The 23,658-nt window shown below is 41.6% G+C and overlaps 1 protein-coding gene across 4 annotated transcripts in view; it reads left to right on the forward strand.

Annotated features, from left to right (window-relative positions):
* Positions 1 to 22,686, forward strand: part of OTULINL (OTU deubiquitinase with linear linkage specificity like) — a 39,727-nt gene extending 17,041 nt beyond the window's left edge. For 3 of the 4 annotated variants that reach the window (XM_007659726.3, XM_007659725.3, XM_029053648.2), the window contains exons 2-8: positions 13,350 to 13,509; positions 13,600 to 13,631; positions 13,731 to 13,822; positions 18,098 to 18,247; positions 19,083 to 19,211; positions 19,712 to 19,981; positions 21,607 to 22,686. In XM_007659726.3, the coding sequence (XP_007657916.1) occupies positions 13,400 to 13,509; positions 13,600 to 13,631; positions 13,731 to 13,822; positions 18,098 to 18,247; positions 19,083 to 19,211; positions 19,712 to 19,981; positions 21,607 to 21,786 (963 nt within the window). In that variant the 5' untranslated portion in view covers positions 13,350 to 13,399 and the 3' untranslated portion in view covers positions 21,787 to 22,686. Of the gene's footprint in view, positions 1 to 3,895; positions 3,973 to 13,349; positions 13,510 to 13,599; positions 13,632 to 13,730; positions 13,823 to 18,097; positions 18,248 to 19,082; positions 19,212 to 19,711; positions 19,982 to 21,606 lie in introns of those variants that run through there. The other variant, XM_001519232.5, reaches the window with a different exon arrangement.
* The last annotated feature ends 972 nt before the right edge of the window (positions 22,687 to 23,658 follow it).

Here is a 23,658-nt window from a genome sequence, read left to right on the forward strand (position 1 = left end):
GACCATTAGCTGTGAGTACTGTTGCTAGGATTCATTACTAACAAAAATAAATTTCAGCTGCTTCTTCACCTTGCAAAGGTGTCATGATTGATAGAATGGTAATCTTTAAACAAATGCCTAAGGAGCGCTTTTGACAGATCACCTTTTCACTGCAGGGTGATAATTCCTAGCTGGCTTTGTCCTCTACGATTGAATTGGGATTTGATTATGGACAGAATTGCTCCTTGTGGGCAGGGAACATGCCTACCAAATCTGTTGTACTCTCCCAAGCGCTTAGTACAGTGTTCTGCACACAGTGAGTGCTCAGTAAGTATGACTGATTCAATCCTTGAAGTGTCATATGCTTCCACTTCTTGCTTTTGCATCACCTAGTTCACCCTCAATTTTGCTTTTTCATCACAATTTCAGATCGCGACATGTGCGTTTCTCTCCTTCATTATTGGCACACTTAGTAGATTTTCACCTGTCTCAAGTGTATCCTCAGTAGGAAATTTAATAGTTTTAGTTAATGACTAGCTTTGCCTTCACTGTCCCACCTGCAGTGTGTACTATTAAGTTAACTGTTTCTCTTTAGCAAACAACAGAGGTATTGTATGGTAGCTGTTGGACCTTGAATCTTACCAATGAATAAGAAAATTGAATTCAAAATGATGGATTGAATTTAATTCTATCTCAAGAACACTGAGTGCAGTAAAAGGTTAATGGAAAAGCCTGATGTTGCTCTTCTAAAAGCCTCTCAGTGTTTGGCAAAGATCAGTTTCCTGTTTCATTGACTAGTTTTTAATTTAATTTGAACTCCCAATAAAACTTGCCCAGTCCTGTAGGTCATTCTGTTAATACCCAGAATAGTTACAAGTTAGAATTTGAGGATTAAGAGTATCTGACTAGTTATATCTTCCATGACCAAATCTCTGCATTGTCATTAAGTTATTACATTTTTTCAAGGCATGCTGGTTGATGTAATAGCATTATTGAGTAAGGGAACGCAATTTATATACACAAAGGAGAGGCTTAATACTGCAACAAAGGATTACATGAAGCTCTGTGGACTCTATTATTGTGACTTAGTAACTGTTTTTTAATGCTTTCACATTTTAAATGAAAAGAAACCGTCACTATCAAAGAATAAAGGATCACTTCAGAAAGCAGAAAAACCAGCTACTTTCAAGTTCTCCCAGCTAAAAAACCAACCCTAATTATGTCTTGATGAGTTTGTCGTCAGAGCTTTTCCTAAAGAATCAGAAAAATCGTTTTCTCTTGCAGAATCATGAGTTTTCCAGATGCTATGGCACTACATTTTCATCTGTTTAGGATGAACAGATCTGTGTCTCTCAAGGTTAAGAGATTTCCTTCTAGAACCTGTTACAGGAACCCTGTGCAATTGCAGGTATTCAGTCACAATCCTCAAACCCAGAGAGCAAGTAATAATAATAATAATAATGTTTGTTATTTGTTAAGCGCTTACTATGTGCCGAGCACTGTTCTAAGCGCTGGGGTAGACACAGGGGAATCAGGTTGTCCCACGTGGGGCTCACAGTCTTCATCCCCATTTTACAGATGAGGGAACTGAGGCACAGAGAAGTTAAGTGACTTGCCCACAGTCACACAGCCGACAAGTGGCAGAGCTGGGATTCGAACTCATGAGCCCTGACTCCAAAGCCCATGCTCTTTCCACTGAGCCACGCTGCTTCTCATTTCCTGGCTTTTGTTTTATGAAGGTGCACTGTGCTAGTTTCCTTTAGAAACCAGTGTACTTTTCTGTTGGGTTTTCTATGCACCTCTCCTGCCTGGCAAGAGACCAGCCCTTTGCATTTTTCCCCACTTATTAAGGACTGACTGTATGTAGTATGATCATACATTTCCATGTCTAGGGAATTTATGCTTTGGATTAAGCAAGTGAGAACATTAAAAACTAATGAACTTCACTAAGAGGATGGTGAGAAGACTCAACAATCAATTTATTGGCTTTCTTCTTTTAATGTATTTTTCCATCTTCTGTCTTTCCTGACTTGATCATTTTTTATGGGTGAGTTATCCTTGAAAGGCCCAAGAAAAAAGATCCATTTCAAAAAGTGCATTTTAGTGAGGAGAAAGCTGGTGAAATGGAAGAAAGATGCTGATTTAATGTAAGCATAAAAGGAAACCCTGGAAAAAAAACCCTAAACATTCACTGATTGGAATGGGAACAGGGCATAAAGTGAGCATGTGAACCCTCAGCACTTATTCAACAAAAGGGTCTCTCAGATGGCAGAAAAGAGTGGAAACTGAGGTCAGATCCCTGATTGTTGAGTTGAGAATTTGGAATTTTTTGAGAAACTAAAGGAGCAGCCAATGCGGATATTTTGGGAGGAAAGTGAGAATTTGACAATTATTCTTTATCAGTCTGTCAGTTACCCCTATGTATTCATTCAACTGTATTCATTGAGAGCTTATTGTGTGCAGAGCACTGTACCAAGTGCTTGGCAGAGTAATACAACAATAAAAAGACACATTCCCTGCCCACAGTGAGCTTACAGTCTAAATTTTTGCTCTTCCTCTGCACTTGGATATAAATGTATGCTCAATTGCAGTCAGGTATTTACTTTGAATCAATCAGTGGTGTTTATTGAGCACTTATTTTGTGCAGAGTATTGTGCTGATACCCTATATGTAAATTTTTTTTGACTGTGTCCCCCGTTAGAGTGTAAGCTCCCTGTGGACAAGGATCATGCCTTGTTCTGTTATACTTTCCCAAGCAGTTAGTACAGTGCAGTGTACTCAGTGGATGCTCAGTAAATGCCTTTACTACTGCCAGTCTGTTAGAAGTGAGGATTAGGGATATCAGAGAGGGTGAGGTGGTAGCAAGATACATTAATCCTGAGGACCAAGCAAGGTCTGGGGTTTTTGTGAATTGTAGGTAGGAGGCACAGATTGTGGGCTGAACATACCTGAATGGGCATGGATGGCCGGGACAGGCATCAACTACGAAGGATTCCTTGTGGATAGGAATCATGTTTACCAACTCTATTGGATTCTGCTCTCCCAAAGTCTTAGTACAATGCTCTGGCCCCTGTAAGCCCCAGTAAATACCATTGATTGACTGGTTGATTGAATGATAGCGGTGGCCCAGAGAGCAGTACTTCCCTGGAGGGTGACCAAAGCCGTCCCAGTACTGTTCAACTGGGGCCGGCCCTGGCAGGACGGGAACAAGCTGTGGTCTGGGCTTGAGAGTGAGAGCAACCGGTCACCCTTGCATCTTGCCAAGAAGCTGCCCACTCAGCCCTTTGTTCTTCCCCAAATGTGCCCCCCCCCCTTGCTGGAGTCAAACAAGTGCCCCATCCCTGACTGCTTCCTCCTCCAACTCCCTAAGAGGTATGTCTCCACTGAGCAATGGGGACTCCATTCTTCACCCACACGTACACGGCATTCTGAAGGTCCCAGTAAAATCAGTGGTGGAGTATATGATTTTTTGGGACAAGCTGGTTTTAAGATCTATGGATTTTGCCTGTTGCACTTCTTAGGTTGCCAGATTTTTTTCTTCCGGGGAGGCTGCAGCGACCTAAGACTTCTAACATGGGTTGTATTAATTACATTATGAACCGAGAGATGATAGGATCTGGTGTCACCCTGGACATGGCCAAGGAATGGGGGGAGAATACAATGTATGGCAAAGTGCTTACAGTTACTGATGAAGTGACTAATGCACTGGACAGGGGAGATAACCAGAGACTCCAAAAGAGGAAATCTGCTGGTTTGGGAAGGATAGAGAGGATCTGAGTCTGCAGGAGGTTAGATATGATAGTGAGATCATCAGAAATACAGTTAGAATGCAAGAATGACTTGAGAGCATCCAATCAGTGATTGAAAGATACCGCCACTCTCGGCCACGTGGGTGAGTCAAAAATCGAAGAGGTTACTCAGAGGAGTCTGGAGATCAGTATTGGAGGAGGAGTGGATGTTATGGAGGAGAAGTCATGGGACGTATTACTGCAGGTCAGTGGAGAGATGGAATAATAGAACTAGGGGAGAATGAAATTGCAAACTCTAGGCAAGAATGAGCAGTTAAAAAATCTTTTGGCTGTTTATTGCACACACACGATTTCCTGCTTTGCTCTCTGTCGTTCACTTTTGTTTTCGGTTTATTTCATTTCCGGTATCTTTGGTACTCATCTTTAGCTCTTTTTCCTCCTACAATGTTTATTTACCAGAAAAGTTGTATAACTTGAGTTGTGACAAGAAGGACTGTATATTTTATTCGCAATTCTCAAATGCTTCCCTCTTTTTGGAGAGTGACAGTTGATCCGACAGTTGATCAACCTTAGATGTTACTTTCGCCCGTGTTTCGTATGAGTTTCTAGGTAGATTACTAGTATCAAATTTGCTGAGTGCATTTTACAGAGCACTATGCTAAGCAGTGGGAGGGAAATCCACAGATGGCATTTAAACACAGTCTCTGGCTCCCAAGAGGCTCCCAGTCAAAGAGGAAGTGGGGAGGCACTGCTCCAGTAAAGCCATCCCTAATCAACATAGCTGGAAATTGGGAGGGTTTGCTAAAGCTTTAGCGTGGACTCTACACTGAAGAAATAGTAGTAGTAGTAACAGTGTTTATTGAGCACCCACTTAATGCAGCGTTCTGCACGAGGCACTTGGGAAGTTCACAATAAAGAAGTGACACATTCTCTCCCGACAAAGTCCTTATGCTCTAGTAATTGTGGTATTTAACTACTTACTATGGGCCAGGCCCCCTACTAAGCAGTGGGGTAGATAAAAGATCATCAGGGCCCACATGAGACTCGCAGTCTAAGTAGGAAGGGGAACAGGTATTGAATCCCCATTTTACAGTGGAAGGAACTGAGGCGTAGAGAAGTTGTGACTTGCTCAAGGTCACACGACAGGTACGTGAGAGAGCCGGGGTTAGAACCCAGGTCCTTGGATTCCCAGGCCCGTGCTCTTTCCATCTGGCCATGCCGCTTTTCTAATCAAGGGACAAACCTATGGGGGCAAGGAATGAGCCTTGTGCTATACTTTTCTAGCCCTCAGTACAGTTCTTTAGTCAGTAAGCACTCAACAAATACTTTTACCTTAGGAACATGGCAGGACTTCACCTGAGTGACAGTGGGCAGGAGGGAACATTGACACTCTCTTGCTGGTGATATAGGAGACGAAGGACTCCAAGGATGCCTGACTGCAGACTTAGCTTTCGTCTGACCCCATAGGTCCAGGAGCAGAGTAGCCCAAGGCCCCGTGGTTGTTTATTCGACAGTCATAATGCTTTTCAATCTATTGGTTATCTGAGTGTGAAACCAAATTGTAAGTTAGCATTTCAGTATAGTCCATCTTTTTTTTTAACAGTATTTTGTTAAGCGCTTACTGTGTGCCAGACACCGTACTAAGCTCTGGAGTAGATACAAGATAATCGAGTTGTACAAAGTCTGTGTTCCACAGAGGGCTAAGGGTCTTCATCCCCATATTGCAGATGAGGTAACTGATGCATTACGAAGTGAAGTGACTTGCTCAAGATCTCACAGCAGACAAGTGGCAGAATTGAGATTAGAACCCAGGTCTTTCTGACTCCCAGGCCTTTACTCTGTCTGCTAGGCCACACTCCATCTCATTTCTGTTAAGAGATACCTGAAAAAAAAATTGATAGCTGCTTTAATCAGAGTTTCTATTTTCATATTTATGGAAGAGTTGTACTCAAGGACTACTTCTGTTTGTAGTAATGTGGAAGTTGTGACTTACTGTCTCATCTCTGTAGTTTCCATATTATTTATTTTGGCTTAGGGCCAGCACTCCTGGTAATCTATCAAGATTGCTAAAACAAAATTGTGTATGTCAGGCCCATTTCAGTAATGCAATGTATACATGTTCAACAAGAAAGAAGATTATGTTTCAGGAATACTTGCCAGAATAATGTGGACTATACTCATCACATGAGTAGAAATTGAGGGAGTGACTGGACAGGAATTGAAGTGATATGTTTTTTTTTTTTTAAACACCTCAAATATTTCCTAAGAGAAATGATCTCTTAGAATTGTTTTGAACAGCTGTAATTCATGAGCATGTCTCCTCCCAGAGGCCTTCCCCGACTAAAAATCTTAATTTCCCCTCTTCACTCTCCCTTCTGCGCCACCCTCGCACTTGGATTTGTACCCTTTATTTACCCCACTCAACCCCAAAGTACTTACGTACATCTCCATAATTCACTTTAATAGACTATAAACTCCTTGAGAGCAGGGAATGTCTATTGTACTTTCTCAAGAGCTTAATACAGTGCTCTGTACACAGTAAGCGCTGAATAAATGCAACTGATTTTTTTCTTATTAACATCTGTGTCCCTCTCATTTTTATATCATTTCTCCCCCTCCCATTGGGTCGCTCCCTGCCTGCTCCCTCTGGCTAGGCTCCAGTCTGCACCACTGTGCCCCAGTGAGAGGACAGCAGGACAGACACGGAAGCCACGGATGTACCCTTTTATTTGGTAGGCAGCCACCCCACAGTAGAGACTTCCAGCAACATGGCATAGTGGATAGATCACAGGCCTGGGAATCTGAAGATCACAGGTTCTAATCCTGGCTCCTCCAGTCGTCTGCTGTGTGACCTTGGGCAAGTCACTTCACTTCTCTGTGCCTCAGTTACCTCATCAGGCCCTTAGAACAGTGCCTGACCCATAGTGAGTGCTTAACAAATACCATAATAATAACATTAATTCTGATAAATAATTATGAATATTAATAATTAATGGTTAAATGTACAATTATGGTATGATTGGTAATATAATAATAGGTATTAATTATTTTTATTAGTTTATATGGCCCTACCAGCGGGTATTTGTAGGTACCAGTAGTAGAGCTGTTGGTTGGGCCAGAAAAATAAGCTCCTTTTGTGGGTGCAGGGTGGGTTCAGGTGTGTGATCTGCAGAGGCTTCATGTACAGCTGTGTAGGTCTCCACCCTGCACAACTCTGCTGATCTGGAATTCGAATCACACTTTTCCAGACATCAGAATTCATTTATCAGATGAGGATGTTTGCCAGGCAAGCACACTATTTGGAAAAAAAAAATGAAGTCCCATTATCCACCTGTAAACATAAGGCAAAGTCAGCCAGAATAGAAGAAATGCAGGACAAACAGATAATTCAGGCATTTTCAAAGTTCTGTAGTCATTGTGGGTATTTCTCATGGCCTCTTTTGGGGACAGTTATCCATGAGGAAATCAAGCGGGGAACATTCCAAATTGTGAACTGGAGAAGAAACTGTGACCCAGTTTTCAGACATCTAATTTTTCAGCACTGTACCAGTCCGTTCAGGACTGCGGCAGCTCCAGCTGACCAAAGAAAGCAATGCGATATGTAATGCTGAAATGCAAATATTCCCAATCCTATCCAGCACAGATCGAAATCCAAGACTCTCTAGCAACAGTGGGAGCATAAAATCATGCTCACGATCTCAAAAGACAGCGGAGGGCCTCCATGAATGATCTTTCCATCCAGGATTCTACCAAAAGGGAGTCTAATTGAAGACTTTGGGAGAAACTAGACGCCACTACAAAAACAGTCTGGGAATTAATCAGAGAGCGGTATGAATCCAGAGTTACCTTTGCAGGACATGTCACTTCTGCTGAAGGGCTGAAACCAGCCAAGAAAGTGCTTAAGAGGTTGATATGTTGTTCTGTCTCGTAAGGGAGACAAGAGCTATGGTTTTATAGGGAAATACCTCTAAGCTTGTCCATAAAAGACTTACCTCTAAGATCACTTCTTGGGGAAGAAAACTGAATGGTGCTTGGGTAATAAACAGGAGGCATCATGGTGAGCTCTGAAGCAAAAGCTGATGCAACAATCAGTGTGAGATTTTGATGGCCTCAATTGACTCAAAGATGTCTGTAGATAGAGCAGAGTCAGGTTTGTAAGCCATGATTTTTTTTTTCCCAAAACATGATTATCTCAGGAATACAAAGCCAAATCAATTACCCAGGCTGAAATAAGGTACTTTTGGATTGGTCCTTGTGGGCAATTGGGAAAATGTATGGCCCAGAGGAAAGAACATGGGACTAGAGATTGGGGGCATGGGAGTCTAGTCTAAGCTCTGCCACTTGCCTGCTCTGTGACCTTGGGTGAGTCATTTGCCATTTCTAGGCCTCAGTTTCCACAAATGAAAATTGGGGATAAAATGCCTGTTCTCCTAACCTCATAGATTGTGAGCCCCATGTGGGACAGAGATGTATGCCTGCTCTGATTATCGTCCCTACATAACGCAGGGCTTTGACACATGGTAAGCACTTAATAAAGACCATCATCAACATCATCATTATTATTATTATTATTATTATTTTCGGTGGCCCCTAGCTCAGCTGTTTACTGGAAGAAAGGAAGTGCCCCAAATAATCGACCATTTGTCAGCGGCTTAGCAATGATGCAAATGAAAGAAGCAGGAGACCGAAAGATAATCAGGAGCAAAAAAAGAACAGAGCTCATCTCCCTGTTCTGAGCAGAGTTGAGGATTATACCTCAAAGACACGAGACCAGAGACTAAAGCACTGCAGTGCATTCATCATCTTAAATGGTTCTCTCGGGCTGGGTTTTTGGGATAATTGAGGTTTTAGGGCATTCCCCCAAACCCCGTGGAAGAATCAGCAGAGGCAACTTTCCTGTGATACTTGAGTCCTCTGTCCTAACTAGATGGGCCAGGCAGAGCAGAACTAGATTTACCCAATCTGAGAGGCTGATTGAGAAAAATAATATAAAGGAAAATGGAGAGGTGAATCACTCAAGAGTAGGTCTATTTCAATGATTGAGTTGCAAAGTCTGTGTTAATACCTTTAAGTAATTTCTTCACTAGCCCCACTAACCTAACAACTTCCCTCTTCAATCTAGTGAAGGAATTACTTAGGTTAGCGGGGCTAGTGGCAGAATGGGAGTTGGGAGATGTTTCCGTAACCTGGAAGTAAGCTGAGCTCAAAAGTCCTTAAGACTTAATCTATCAATCAGTGGTATTTATTGGTCGCTTACTGTGTGAGGAGTACTGTACTAAGTGCTTGGGAAAATACAGTATAACAGAATTGGTAGACTTACAGTCAAGAGAGCTTTAGAGTTATTGCAATCTGGGACTTGAAGCAAGATCCTTTTGACAATTCAGAGGCCCTTAAGGAGCGCGGGTTGGGCCAAACTTCTTGTCTAGGGCAAGGAAGAGTGAGACAGGCTTGAAAGGGAGTGAGATGACCTCTTCAGGCCAGAGGGACCTGTAGCCCTACACCAGCCCCAAGTGGTGGTGGTCTATTGTGCATGCTTAGAAGCTGTCTCCTCCAACTCCCCCTTTCCCCCGGGCTACATGTCCCAGCAGCCCCAAGGTCACTCTGCTCACATGCCGGATTACGTGGGCACACACCCATCCCTCTCAGAAATGTCAGACTCAGCCAGGCCTGTCCAAATAGGTTGGGAGGATCTGGCCAGATTCTGCCTTCACATTCACCCAGATTGGGCTGGGCCCAGCCTGGGTGTTGCCTGGACAGGTTGGGTCGTAGTTTGGGCTGGAGCAGACCCTAGCCTGCGGCGGTGGGTTTGATTTTAATAGTGTCTCTTTTGTTCTGGGTTTGCTCCTAATTCTCTATGGGCGTTTTTATTTGCTGGCGAGACTGTCCCAGCCTTTTTGAGTGGGTACTAACCAAGCATGTCTTCATTTAAAAATGTCATCCAGACCGGTTGTGGTCCAGTAATGAAGTTCTGTCTCCTAGCTCGTATGAAGGGTATGTGCCACCAACTATCATTTGAGTGGTTCAGGAGATGGATGCTTTAGAGAGGAAAAAAAGGGTTTATTGGTGGGGCAAACAATGCTATCCTGTCAAAGGTACAGCCAGGGGGCGACACCCAGAATTGCACTGGTTTGACAGGGAATTGTGGTTTGACTTTGTAGCCTGAAATAACAGGTGAACCTGTGACATTTAAGTTTGATTTTATCTTCACATACCAAGAGCACGATGTTGCTGAGCTCTGACTGATCTAGATGTCAGTTTCTTGAGGAAAGTCATTTTCACCACTACTTCTGGAAGCAGCCTGTTGACCAGAATTGAAAAAATCACTCTCCATCATCATCAGTAGTGTTTTTCACACACTCCTAATGCTGGATGAGACATTCTACACAGAAATGAAACACAGTCCCCGGCCTGAAGGCACTTAAACACTGATGTCGAACTAATAATGGTTATGTGTTTCTTGAGCAGTTCCTGAGGACAGTGCACTGAACTGAACTTTTAGGAATATGCAACAGAAGCCAAACGTGTTTCCTGCCCTGTGGGAGCTTACACTCTAATGGGAAGCTCATCAGATGTAAAACACAGTGTTACGTGAATCTTTGAATTGATTTTTATAGACAAAAATCCTCACTTCCACTGCTTCCTGTTACTCCTCCCTTCCAAATTTGTACATCAGCCTCCACTTTTGCATTCGCGTACAATCCCATTTGTCACTAACCAGATTTTACATGATGTAGACTAGTGATGTGGAGTTTTCTTCCCTTTTGATTGTGTTCTATTTTTCCAGCTGGCTGCATTGATTGCAGAGAGGATAGGCCCACCAGGACCTCAGCAGTTATCAGTTTGGGGACCATTCTTCCTTGTTTTACTCCCTACTTTTAATTTTGGCTGTTTCCTTTTTTTTTTCCTTTGGGTGTCTTTAATCACGTGGTAGAAGTTGGCAGGAATTCACAAGTGTAGTTCTTTCAAACAGCAATGGGAGGACATCTTTTGGTTTCATATGGGAATTAGGGCAATATGTGAATTTGTGGGGATAGATTTTCAGCATTCCTGGGGCTGTTCACCATTTAGCTTAATATACTTGACTTTTTTTTTTCCTCTAAGTCAAACCAACATATTGAATAATGGCGAGGGGAGGAGGATTTGGACATTACTGAGAGTTCTGAGTTAGTAGAAAGTCTGATGTCTTTTACTTTTTAGGCTAGCAGCTCTTTTATCAGGTCCAGATTTTGCCTTCATGTTGGGGGGCCCAGTTTGGGGGGCTGGAAGAGGAAATAACTTCATGGTAAAATATTGTTCAACTGCACACCTTCAGGACCAATTTTATATATGCATTATATTACTCACCACAGTCACATTTGGTGTATGTGGTTTTAGTATAAGAGGTTAGTAAGCTTTTATGCAAAGTCTGGCATATTTCCTAAAATCCACCATAGAAAAAACAAAATGCTTCATTTTTGCTAGTATTTTGTGTGAAATCTTTCTTGTACACTGTTTTCTATTGCCTTGAAGTTTTTTCATTAAATAGAAGCTTATATAGACCCAGTTCCTGTTGCCACAATAAGATTAATAATTTTTTGTTTTAAAAGATAAACTTTCAACAACATTGCTTTGTCTATTTGCCTTATTACTTATTTAAATGCTTCTTCTACTTTTACCTTTTAAGCTCTCCCTTTACATTGGGTTTTGATGTTCTTTATGCAAGCTAGGAACGATAGGAAAATTGTTTTATAGATGCAAATTTGGGAATTCTTGGTAAAAATTTTCACATCATGCAGCTTGTGCTTATTGATTTCCAGTTGAATGCAAATATGTCTGGAAAGATATAATTGCTCTATGGTTCCTGTTGTTTGACAGCCTACGAGTGAAGCCTAGGAATCCTATCACCAGACCGTCGTCTTGGCTAAGAAAGTTTCTCTATTCAGAGCCTAAGTATACAGTAATATTTAGCTGTTTTATGGGAGAAACACCAAAAAGAACTGGGGCTATGGTAATAGAATTCCTTCTCTGTAGGGTGAGGAGTAAGGGTGGCATCAACCCATTCACCCACAGGCCCGAGGATATCTGTCAAAGCTGGCTTTGGACAACAAGATTTAGAGCAGTAGAGAAAGCACATTTGGCTCTGGATTTAAGTGTCTTAGAGTCTGGACTTTCACCTCACTGCTTTATTTACCTGTCATAACCTAAATTCAGCTTCAGTGGGCACCCAGCACATGTGTGCAGAAGGATGGAACCAATAAATGACATCCACTATTTGCTCTCAACTTTTAGTTACTGACTAATGCATTAGTGCCACCTCAAGTTGTGGTGTCCTTTTTTTTTTTTAAACTACTAGAATGGGAATGGATAATGTACAGTCCATAACCTGGATTTGACCAGCCAGTGATTCCTTTCAGCTCAGGAGTCCTAGACTATTGGGAACCCAAAGTGGTCTTCGTACTCCCAAACTAGAGCATGTCTGTCTGTCTCTCTCTCCCCCCTCTACACTCCCACTAGGACCCTGAAGCTGGGCTTCTGAGGTCCTGCCAATTGGCTTGGACCAGCTTCGGGGATCAGGGAGACAGGTGTCACTGAGCCATATGCTATGTGATGGAGATGTTGGGGAGTGGGGAGAAATGTGGGAAAAGAAATGTATGTCACCTGTTCACTGTTTCCTTTAAACCACTTTTACCTCCTCGAATTCCTTGGATAATTACATCTCTTGTCTCACATTGTTGATGGGAGATGCCCTCTACCCACCCAATCATGATTTATGTCTGTCATTTCATGTGGAGAGTTGAAATCCATCCGGCTGTCCAACCTTACATTTCTTCTTCAGAAAGAATTTGTCATATTGATATAAATGTATAATTTTCTACACTTTAACAACTCTTTCTATTCCTATGTCCTGTTGTATTTCTTTATGGCATTTAAGTGCTTACTGTGTGCCAGGCACTGTACTAAGCGCTGGGATAGGTACAAGCTAATCAACCTGAACACAGTCCATGTCCCACATGGGGCTCACAGTCTTAATCCCCATTTTACAGATGAGGTAATTGAGGCACAGAGAAGTTAAATGACTTGCCCACCGTCTCACAGCAAAGTGGCAGAGCTTGGATTAGAGCCCAGGACCTTCTGACTCCCACGCCCATGCACTATTCATTAGGCCATGCTGCTTCTCATTACTGTATACCCAGTTCTCCTATTACATGAAATTCATGTTCTGGCGAAATGTCACGCAAAGGACAATCCATGCTATGCTACCCATTCCAGTGCCACATGTAGGCACGTAAGCTGTTTCCCGGGGAACATGGCATGCCGGCTGAGCCCAGATAGGCTCATGTGTTTGGGAGAATGTTTGCCTTCCAACCAAAGCACATATTGAAAACACACATTATGGCAGTACTGAGTGTATAAAATTCTTCCTGGGACATTTGTTGCTGGGAAATGCAGATACAGAGATTTGAGATTCCAGTGTATGAAAATCAACAGCCACTGCATATGAGACAAGTAACATTTCAGTAAAATTTCTGAATTTAGAGAAAAATTTGTACAGTGGGTGGTGGATCTATGTAGGTTGAGAGGGAACAGAGGAAAATATGTCCAATTTAACTTTTTTTCCACTTTTTTTGGTTCTTTTTAAAGGAAATGTTGTAGTCCAGTCCAGGACACCAGTTGTAAATCAAGCATTAGTGATGACATGGAGAACAGTAAAGGCATTGCTGATGTTGGCCATATCACTTCTAGTTACCATGCTCTGCTCTTTCAGAAGAGTGTACTCGTATTTAGGGAGGAGATTGAAATGGTAGGTGTTTAATCGATGTACCTTTAATAGTTCAGAACTGTGTCAGTTCTGCCCTTTGTCCTCTGACCGGGCTGTGCTTTTATATTCCAGGTGGAGTGGATACCTGCAGAGGAAATTCAAAAGTAAATATTTTCCTTGCTGATTTGAGAAACTGAGGTGTGGTTATTGCTGTAAGTGGAAAAAAGGGGAATTAACTGCCTTCTGTTTTCAATTCTGAATAGAGAACCTCAGCATAGAGGCAGAAGTTGATCTGCTTGGATATTGTGCAAGAGAATGGAAAGGAGAAACGAATCAAGCCAGACTGATGAAGAAGGTAAATCTCATTTTTAAAAAAACCAACCAAACAAACAAAAAAAACCTCAGCAGCTCCATTACAAGAGCTACTTAAGAAAGCAGAATGAGAAATTCCATCCTGTTTTGGTTAATGGAAAGAATAGTCAGAGCATTAGGAACATAAACTAGACAGCAATTGTTGTCTTTTGACTAACAGCTTGAAGTAAGGTGTGACCTCATTCATTTTAACCCCCAGCATTCCTTGGTCTCAGCAGGGCTGTGCAGAATTTCACCCGATGCTTGACTCCCCCTCCAGCTTCTAGATTGTTTGCTTGTTGTGGGCAGGGAATGTGTTTGTTTATTGTTCATTCATTCAATAGTATTTATTGAGTGCTTACTATGTACAGAGACTGTACTAAGTGCTTGGAATGTGCAATTTGGCAACAGATAGAGACAATCCCTACCCATTGATGGGCTTACAGTCTAATCGGGGGAGACAGATGGACAAAAACAAGACAACTTAATCACAATAAATAGAATCAAGGGGATGTACACCTCATTAACAAAATAAATAGGGTAATAAAAATATATACAAATGAGCACAGTGCTGAGGGGAAGGGAGACAGGGAGAAGCAGAGGGAAAGTGGGGAAAGGGGGCTTAGCTGAGGGGAGGTGAAGCGGGGGGCAGAGAGGGAGCAGAGGGAAAAGGGGAAGCTCAGTCTGGGAAGGCCTCCTGGAGGAGGTGAGCTCTCCGTAGGGCTCTGAAGAGGGGAAGAGAGTTTGGCGGAGGTAAGAAGGGAGGGCATTCCAGGACATTGTTGTATTGTACTCTCCCAAGTACATAGTACAATGGTCTGCACATAGTAAGCGCTCAATAAATACGATTGAATGAATAAATGACTGGCAGAAAGGCCTGCTAATTAGACCCTTTAGGGGAAACTTTGGAGTTGTAGTTTCTCGCTTGTCACTTCCCTCAGCATAAAGATATCAAGTGTCATGTGACTCCCTGAATGTCTGAGCAACCCTATTTAGGAACACACTACCCATGCCAAATTTTGGAAGAGCTGGAGAGATGTCTGGGTGGAAAAATTCCCCAGACATTACCTACCTCTCCAAACTCAAGCCTAGCTCCTCAGAGGGCCATGCTCAGGGAACTTCCATCTTGACATCTGGGTAGAATCTTATTAACTATCGTCTTCAATAATAAAGTGCAGTGCACTCGTTCTCTTTCTCCTTCCTCTCTCCTTTCTGTTTCCTTCCTTTCTCCTACCTCTCCTCTCCTCTCCTTCTCTCTCTTTTCTTCCATGGATTCATTTGTAGTCGTCCCTTGGCATTTGCGGATTTTTTTTTTGTTTGTGGTTTCCCCTGTTCACAGTTGGCTGTGTCCAAACTCCCAGCTGCAGGGGCCACAGGTCTGCCGTCTCTTTGGCCTCCCACAGCTGTGTACAGCCTCTTGCCTCTTCAGCAGTCGACCAGCCACATTTCTCTTCCCTGGAAAGCCCAGGTGGTTGGGAATTATAGGATAAACTTTCTAGTGCTTTCCCTGCAGCTGTTTTTGAGGCCAGATGGTATTCGCAGTTTCACTTCATTTTTGGGGTTTCTGTAATTGATCCTCTGTGAATATCAGGGGACTGCTGTGTGTGTGTGTGATAGACACACACACACACACTGGACTTTCTTGTGTCCAATCTGATTTTCCTGTAGCTGCCCCAGTCCTTAGTAAAGTGCTTGATAGATAGTAAATGCTTAATACCACTATTATTATAAATGTGTCATACCACAATTATTATCATTATTGTTGTACCCCTTGAAACTTTGAATAGCCTCAAAACATTAGGGACTTTTGTCAGCTCTTATGCTCACCTCAGCCAGAATGTTCCATTGTGATCCTATCTGAATTGTCATCCTGTGGATTTCGCCAATCAATCAATCAATGGTATTTATTGAGTGGGTACTATGTGCGGAACAGTGTACTAATCACTTAAGAGGGTCCAATATACCAGAGTTTGTAGACATGTCCCCTGCCTACAAGTCCAGAGGAGAGACAGATATTAAAATAATTTATGGATATGTACAGAAGTGCTGGGTCTGAGGTGAATATAAAGTGCTTCAAGGATACAGATCCAAGTGTATAGGCAAAGCAGAAGTGAGAGGAGTAGGGCTTTTTGGGGAAGGCCTCTTGGAGGAGATTTGAGTTTAATAAGGCTTTGAATGTGGAGAGAGGGGTTGTCTGAGGTGATTTTACTAAGGATTTGAAGGTAGGGAGAGTGTTGTCTGTCAAATATGAAGTCGGAGGGAGTCATGCAAAACTCAGCACCAAGGCAGTGAAACCAGAGGGAAGAAGATAAGCCTTCTAAGTAGCCTGATCGCTGTTGGGAGAAAAGACTCCCTGGAGCCCTGGTATGTTGTTGTGTTTTCATGGAAGGTTTTAGGTTGTTTTCCATCTCTGGACTAACTACTGTATGTGATGGAATAGGGATGGTGATATTTTCAGTGGGAAATTCCCTGTATTTTTTTTAAACTGCACCAAATTTTCTCTTTTCTTTTTATTTTTTTTATACATAGCAACTGTAATCTTGCAACTTTTTGGGGCACTTTATACAGGTTGAATAGAAGCTGTTTGAGATGCTTAATGTGGCACTTTAGAAAATGAGCCATCCTGATATCTAACTCATTTGACAAGTCAGTCATCCCTGAGTCTTTTAGGAACTAGGAGCAATGAGCGATTCGTTACAGTATTTCATTGATGAGAAAGGTTCTTTAAAGTTCTGAAATGCTGATTATTTCACCCATTCAGTGAATCCTTTCGGTATTTCACTGACCTGAATTGTCAATTGAAGAGCTCCCTCTGCAGTTTATCTTGATGTTGGGAGCTTAAAACTGAAAGTTGGGGTGTAAATCAGTTAGCTATTTAGTTAGAGGGGTTCCCTTGCCTGCTGCAGGAAGCAGGGACTCCGGTAACTTTCTGTTCTGCTTTGTTACTCCCGCCAGAGCCTGTCCACTAGGCACCGAGTACTTCCTCTCCTCCCCTCCTCCACAAAATCCATTTCCACCCCGCAATGTGCACCAGTTGCTGGCTCTACTTCCTGGGTAGTGTTGCCCAAGAGTAAAACTTGAATTAAAAGCCACCAGGGAAAGGGCGGTTCCCAAAAGCTCTCCCTGCTTTTCTAGGCTTTTGCAAATGAAGTTTGACCTTATGGAATCCTACACCCCTATCCATAACTGCCTTGATTTTAATGCTCCACATAGAAACGTAACAGTCCAGATACTTGGCAGCTCCATTTGCTGTCTTGTCAATTAACAGTCAAGTCGTGAGTTTTCTTTTTAAGCGAGTTCTTGTAGACAGATTTCAGCGTTTAAGTGAAGTATAGAAATAGCATTTTATAGAAAATAGGTAATTTATGAATATCTGGCCAAAACCCCTCTGAGTCCCCTATGAGCCTGGTCTCCATCCAAATCCATGTCCTTGGACCTCTCCCCAGCATTTAATACACTGCTTTATTCCTTCTAAGTATTTCACAGAAAATTTCATTGTGCTGTACTCTCCCAAGCACTTAGTACATGTTCTGCACATAGTAAGAGCTCAGTAAATGCAATGGAATTGAATTGATTTTGACCTGTGGTCTTTATTGCTTTCCCTAACTAGCTGTTTGCTCATTTCCCACACTAGCCTTCCTTCTCCTCTTCTGCCCAGTGTCTCCTTGCTTCCTTGCCTAGCCACTCTCCTTCCTCAGAACCTTTTCCTAAGCATTCCTAAAGCTTGTCTCTCTTCCTGCCAAATCAGGTCAAAACATAGCTGAAGACCCACCCCTCCCCCCAAAACTTCCCCCTCAGCCTGGGCACATTTGGGAATTGGTAAACCCAGTGATTACATTGGGAGGTTTTTTTTTTATCTTCTTTATTTTTGGCTCTGAGAGGACAAAGGTAGTGTCTGATAGTTTCATCTGTGTCTCCTGTGGGGTTCTAAGGACATATTTGTTCATTGTCTGGGCCCGGGGAAACTCTTTCGCTCCACTTTGTCCTGCTAGGCCAAATAAAGTCTTTGGTCAGTAGATAGGGGTCTGCACCCCTCTAGGCCCTCCCTCCCCTCAGTTGGTGACACAGTTACTTAAGTATGTGTCTGGGGGTTACATCAAACCCACTAACAGCGTGTGGCAATGAAGTGTTCTGAATGAAAAAATATTGAATATGTTTTGCTTCTTTTAACTCCAAGCACTACGATTAGGAAGTTTATTGTAAGTTATTGTTTGTTTATGGTCCACAATGTTCTGTCCAGAACATGCGCAGAAATATATTTCTTTGTTTTGTTCTTTAGGCTTATGAGGAGCTGGCTAGGCAACACCGTATCAAGTGTATTCGGCAAGTCAGAAGCGATAACTATAATGCATTAAGATCAGTGCTGTTTCAGATATTTAGCCAGGGCCTCTCCTTTCCATCCTGGATGAAAGAGAAAGACATCTTGAAGGTATGTTGGCATCAAATGTACTGACTCAGTCCTGGGGTGGATGTCCACTCATTAAGGCCAAGGGAAGTGAATTCCGGGAAATATCTTTTACCTGCCATGAAGAGGGAGTTAGGATCCAGGATTTGTAGAGCCTTGTAGTTACTTCCCTGTTTCAAGATAGGGCCTTTTCTAACCAATCCCTGGAATAAAGGTTCAAGTCTTCCAAGTTTTATATGGAAAACCATAGCCCTCCTTAGTTACCCAACCACTATTGTCCTCAAGTTCTTCGTAGTGCCTGAATCACTCTTGCTTTAGTTTAACCTGCCAGCATGTTCTGTTTCAGAGTTTGCACAAGTCTTTGATTTTGTAGAATCATAATGAGGCACTTGGATCCAGAAAGCCCAAAGAAATTGGAGGTATTGCGGTCATATATCATTTATAAACACACCTCCTTTTCTCATAACCATTTGCTCATTTGTAAAAACAAATCATTCTTGAAAGTACATGCCCAGTTGGCTAAGAGAAAAAGTTTTAACCAAAGGAATTGTTTTTGTAGGCTGTTTGTAAAGCTTCTGTAGTTCAATTTTCAGTGAATGTAGCATGGGTCACGGATAATATTCCAAGGAATTTGATGATCCAGAATTCAGCTAAAAAAACATGTTCTTCTTATTCAGATTTAAAAATTTGCCCCAGGACAGGGATCACAGTATCTTGAAAATCTTTTGGTTGGTGACTGAGTAAGTGTAACATAAATCATCATTAGGAGGAGGAAAATTAGATTTCTACTATAGGGTTGGCAAGTTGGTGAGGGCTATTGAGATCCTAATCGTTTCTTGGACATCTATATTTTTTCAAGCTTCCCGAGAAGCTGCTGTTTTCGCAAGGTTGTAATTGGATTCAGCAATACAGTTTTGGACCTGAGAGATATACCGGCTCAAATGTATTTGGAAAATTACGCAAATGTGTTGAATTATTAAAGACTCAGGTGAGTTTTTGGAGGAAGAAAGAATGGAAATCAACCAGTCAATCAATGGGATTTATTGAGTGCTTACTATGTGCAGAGCACTGTACCAAGCGCTTGGGAGAGTACACTATAACACAGTTGGTAGACACATTCCCTGCCACAATGAACTTACAGTCTAGAGGAAGAGAAACTAAATCCTAAAGAATAAAAATTGTCCCTTTGACTTTCTAGGTTTTTTAAAGCCCTCTCTGTTGTCAGATTAATTACATGTACTGGCTAATGTGTTTGGGTGACTTAGTGCGTGAACATGGAAAGCTTTGTCTATTTGCCATTTCCTGTTGTTCCCCCCACAATCTCCTGGCACTGTCCCTTCCCCCCGCCACCACACACAAACATACACGAACTCCTGGAGATATGATGAGTGTGGAATTATACAGCAGTGATAACCCCTCCTATAGCACCTGCTTAACTTCTGCCTTATAGTCAATCTCTCTGTGGTGTTTCTTTAAACTCTGTTTCAGTGGACGGAACTGAGTGGCATTAAAGACCACGACAAGAGAGGAAGCATGTGCAACAGCCTCTTCTCTGACAAAAACACAGAGTACAAGCTTTATGAAGCTTTAAAGTTCATCATGCTCTTCCAAGTCATAGAAGCTTATGAACAAGTGAAGAGTGGAAAGTGCGTGCCCAGTCCTTTTAACCACCTTTTATCTCAGGAGACTTCATCTGACCCATTGAGTTTCATGATGAATCACTTGAATTCTGTGGGGGACACAAGTGGATTGGAGCAGGTAAATGGTGTGGCCTAATTGGGGTATCTAAAAACAAATCCTGTCCATCAATGGAAGGAAGCCATTGGGAGGATGGGCAGGTTTAGTTCAACTAATTGCTGAAAAGTCTATGGTTCTCTATAGGTCTAAAAGCTTTTTTTATGGTATTTGATAAGCACTTACTGTGTGTCAAAAGCACTGCTCTAGGCACTGGGGTAGATATAAGTTAATCAGATGGGTCACATTCCCTTTCCCACATGAAGCTCACAGTCAAGTAAAAGGGAGAACGGATATTGAATCCCCATTTTACAGTTGAGGAAACTGAATGACAGAGAAATTAAGTGACTTACGGAAGGTCACACAGCAGGCAAGTGGCAGAACCAGGATTAGAACCCAGATCCCCTGGCTCCCAGGCTCGTGCTTTATCTGCTAGGCCATGCTTTTCTCAGCCAAAGGAAAGATTCTAAATTCACGGTCCTCGGTCAGCTGAGAATGTAATTCCCTCCCCTCCTCAAACTCAGTAATGTACTGAACCAGCGCTCCTTCCTGGGAGATCCCATAGGGAATAATCACAGGTGAATTATTTTCAAACAGATTCAAACATAATCCTTTCTCAGAATGGTCAAAAATGATATTTCTGGGAAAGTCCAAATAATATCAATTGACTTTTCCCCAAACAGCTGTTCTTGGATTCCCCCCACCCCACATTATTAGGTCTAGAAAGTTATGTCATTGAGAAATTTTAAAAGCAGTTGATCTGAAAAAGTGATATAAGCCTGTATTTAGGAACCTGAAATACAGAGTAGGAACTAAATGACTACTGCAACTACTGCAAAACTGATACCTGAAACAAAGAGCACAAAGCACACTATTATTGAAAATCAAACTTGAAGCTTTGATGTAACCAACCATCCTCAGGTCAAATCTTTGGTGATCACGTCAGGTTCAAATCTGATCTAACACTTGCCCTAACTCTTATATCAGATATTGATGATTGAACTTTGATTTTGACATTGCTGGTTCTTTTAACTGTTGGATTTTTTCATTATTTTCATCAGGCAAGAAAAAGGGGTGTGTTTTGATGTGGATGTTATCCTTTCTCCACTAAATTTTAACTGTGGCTTTTTATTTAGGCTGTTCAAATTCTAGAGAAGCAGGATGCCTAGTGGGAAGAACATGGTACTATGAGTTGGAAGAACCGCCTTCTAATCCAAGCTCTTCCTCTTAAGTGTGACCCTAGGTGAATGCATAAAATGGAGATTCAATGTCTGTTCTCCCTCCTACTTAGACTGAGCCCCAGTCTCTTTCCTACTTAGACTGAGCGCCCCATGTGGGACCTGATTATCTTGTATATACCACAGTGCTTAATACAGTGCTTGGCCCATGGTATGTGTTTAACAAATACCACGATTTTGATTTTATTTGATTTTCCCCTTATCAGTTTATAATCAATTCTGGAAGGTTGTTCAAGACTCAGGTAGTTAGCCATTAGGGAGGGCCTGATTCAAGGGCTTGGGTTTTGAACTGTAAGCAAATAGATGATTTCATATAAGCTGCCTTGGAGTAATGTTATGTCACAATTTCTCCCCATAGTGGGAGCACAAGGGTGATCTACATTTGTGACCTTCCTTCATTCCATCCCCCAGATTGACATGTTCATTCTTGGACACGCCCTTGAAGTAAAGATAAAAGTGTACAGACTTTTTAAGTTTAACACCAGAGACTTTCAAGTATACTACCCAGATGAGCACCACAGTGAATGGCCTGAAATCTCCCTTCTGACTGAGAATGACCGCCACTACCATATCCCAGCCTTTCAAGAATGAGACTGATTTGGTTGATACAGTGTCAAAAGATGATTGACTTTGCAAATAAATTATTATTCACAAATCCAAGCCTTTTCTGGCCAATGGAACTCTTTTCTCCTGGAACAATAGGTACGCTGAGGTGAAGCCAAACACAGAGGGTGGAGGGGGGCTTTTTTTTCCTTCTTTCGGTTAATATTGTGCTAACTTCTAGAATTTGTTGGTTTGGATTTAAATGGCATTGGTAATTTTCAAACTATAAATAACACTCTTAGTGTTGGAAAAAATGGCCACTTGAAGGCTGTAAACTGAACACACAGACATTTTTGCAACTTGGCTCAGAAGAAAATGCTCTTCCTAAGAATCTCAAAGATTTGCTAGGCCCTGAATAAATGTAGCCTTAGCATAAGCATTACTGCACCATGAATCTTTGTGATTTGTTGATTTTCTAGAACCCCTTGCTTAACTCCAAAAAATAAATCTATTTTTGGCTCTGTTCTCTAGATTGTTGTAAATCATGTTGAATTTTTAATTCTAATTGTAATGAGGCATTCACATATGTGTGTTCTTATTAAATGTTCTGTAGCTTTAACCACAGTAGTTGCAAACATATTGTAAATACAAAATGTAAAGCTACTGGGCATTATATGCATATTTAAAATAGGATCACACCTTTTCTAATGTTTCTGTACATATTTTATGTTTAGCAGTTTATGTAAAAGATGCAGCAATTGCTCATAAATTTAAGCGTCTTTTCAGTTGAATGTTTACTGCTCCAAAATTGCCAACAACTACCAAACTTCCAAAGTGTACACCTTGATTAATAGCCTCAGAGAGACCATGTCAATGTCCACCTTACCATCATTCTTGTAGACTGTAGAAAATAGTTATTGACATTATTAAAGTGGGTTATGAAAGCCACTGATTTTCTTTTCTTCTGAATCTGAAATGAAATTAGGTAATGGCAATTTGAATTCTTATAGAAATGTACACTTTTGAGGAACAACCTCTGACAGTATTTGAAATATTTTGAAACAATTTGCTGGAAATGTTGCTAACCCAGGTATGAAGTTATATGAAGTTGGTTGGGAAAGGAATGACTGAATTCCATTTTTCCAAATGGAGTATGTGCACTACCCAGGGCTGTAGGTTTCAGACAGTAGCTAATTCTGGATGTTTTTAACCGAGTATTAGATATTCTTCTTATTTCATTTTTTAGTTGGAATAATGATTTAGGTTATCTGTAGGGAGTCAAAACAAAAAAGTAAAACAAAAGACTCTAATTCTGAGATGTGGAAATTTTAAAATGGTCCATCTACTCTTTTAAGTAAATTCTATTGTATATGCAAATGTCATGGAGCATTATCTTGGAACCAAAGGACAACTCTATGATGAGGAACCAATTAAACAGTGAAAACTTCAAATGCGGTAAGTCCACCTTGCCATCTTAACCTTAATGAAATGTCTGATTAATGCTTGCAATTGAATGTCTTTCCCAGTTTCATTGAGCCTGTTCAATTTTATACATACCAGTCTGAAGAAAACAGAAGTTGGTCTCTTTAGTCTTGGGGACATGTCTACCACATTCTTAAAGTAGAAATCCATCCTGCCCACTCTTATTGGCTAAGAGTCTGCCCTAGAAAGTCTAAGGTGGAGAATAAATTCAGCAAGTTGAAAGGTAGGATAAAGAGAGTGCCTTCTATAAACTGGGGCTAAAACTCAGTCTCCCTCATGCAAAAAACCATAAAACCGCTTGCTTAGCGTACCATGAATCTAAACTTTGAGGTGACCTCCAAACACACTCTGTCTCAAACTGTCAATGGTATTTATGCAGCACCTAGCGAGTGTGCAGCACTATACTGAAGTGCTTGGGAAGACACCAGAAGCAAAACA

Source organism: Ornithorhynchus anatinus, chromosome X3 (assembly GCF_004115215.2).
Source record: "Ornithorhynchus anatinus isolate Pmale09 chromosome X3, mOrnAna1.pri.v4, whole genome shotgun sequence".
NCBI classification, from domain to species: Eukaryota; Metazoa; Chordata; class Mammalia; order Monotremata; family Ornithorhynchidae; genus Ornithorhynchus; species Ornithorhynchus anatinus.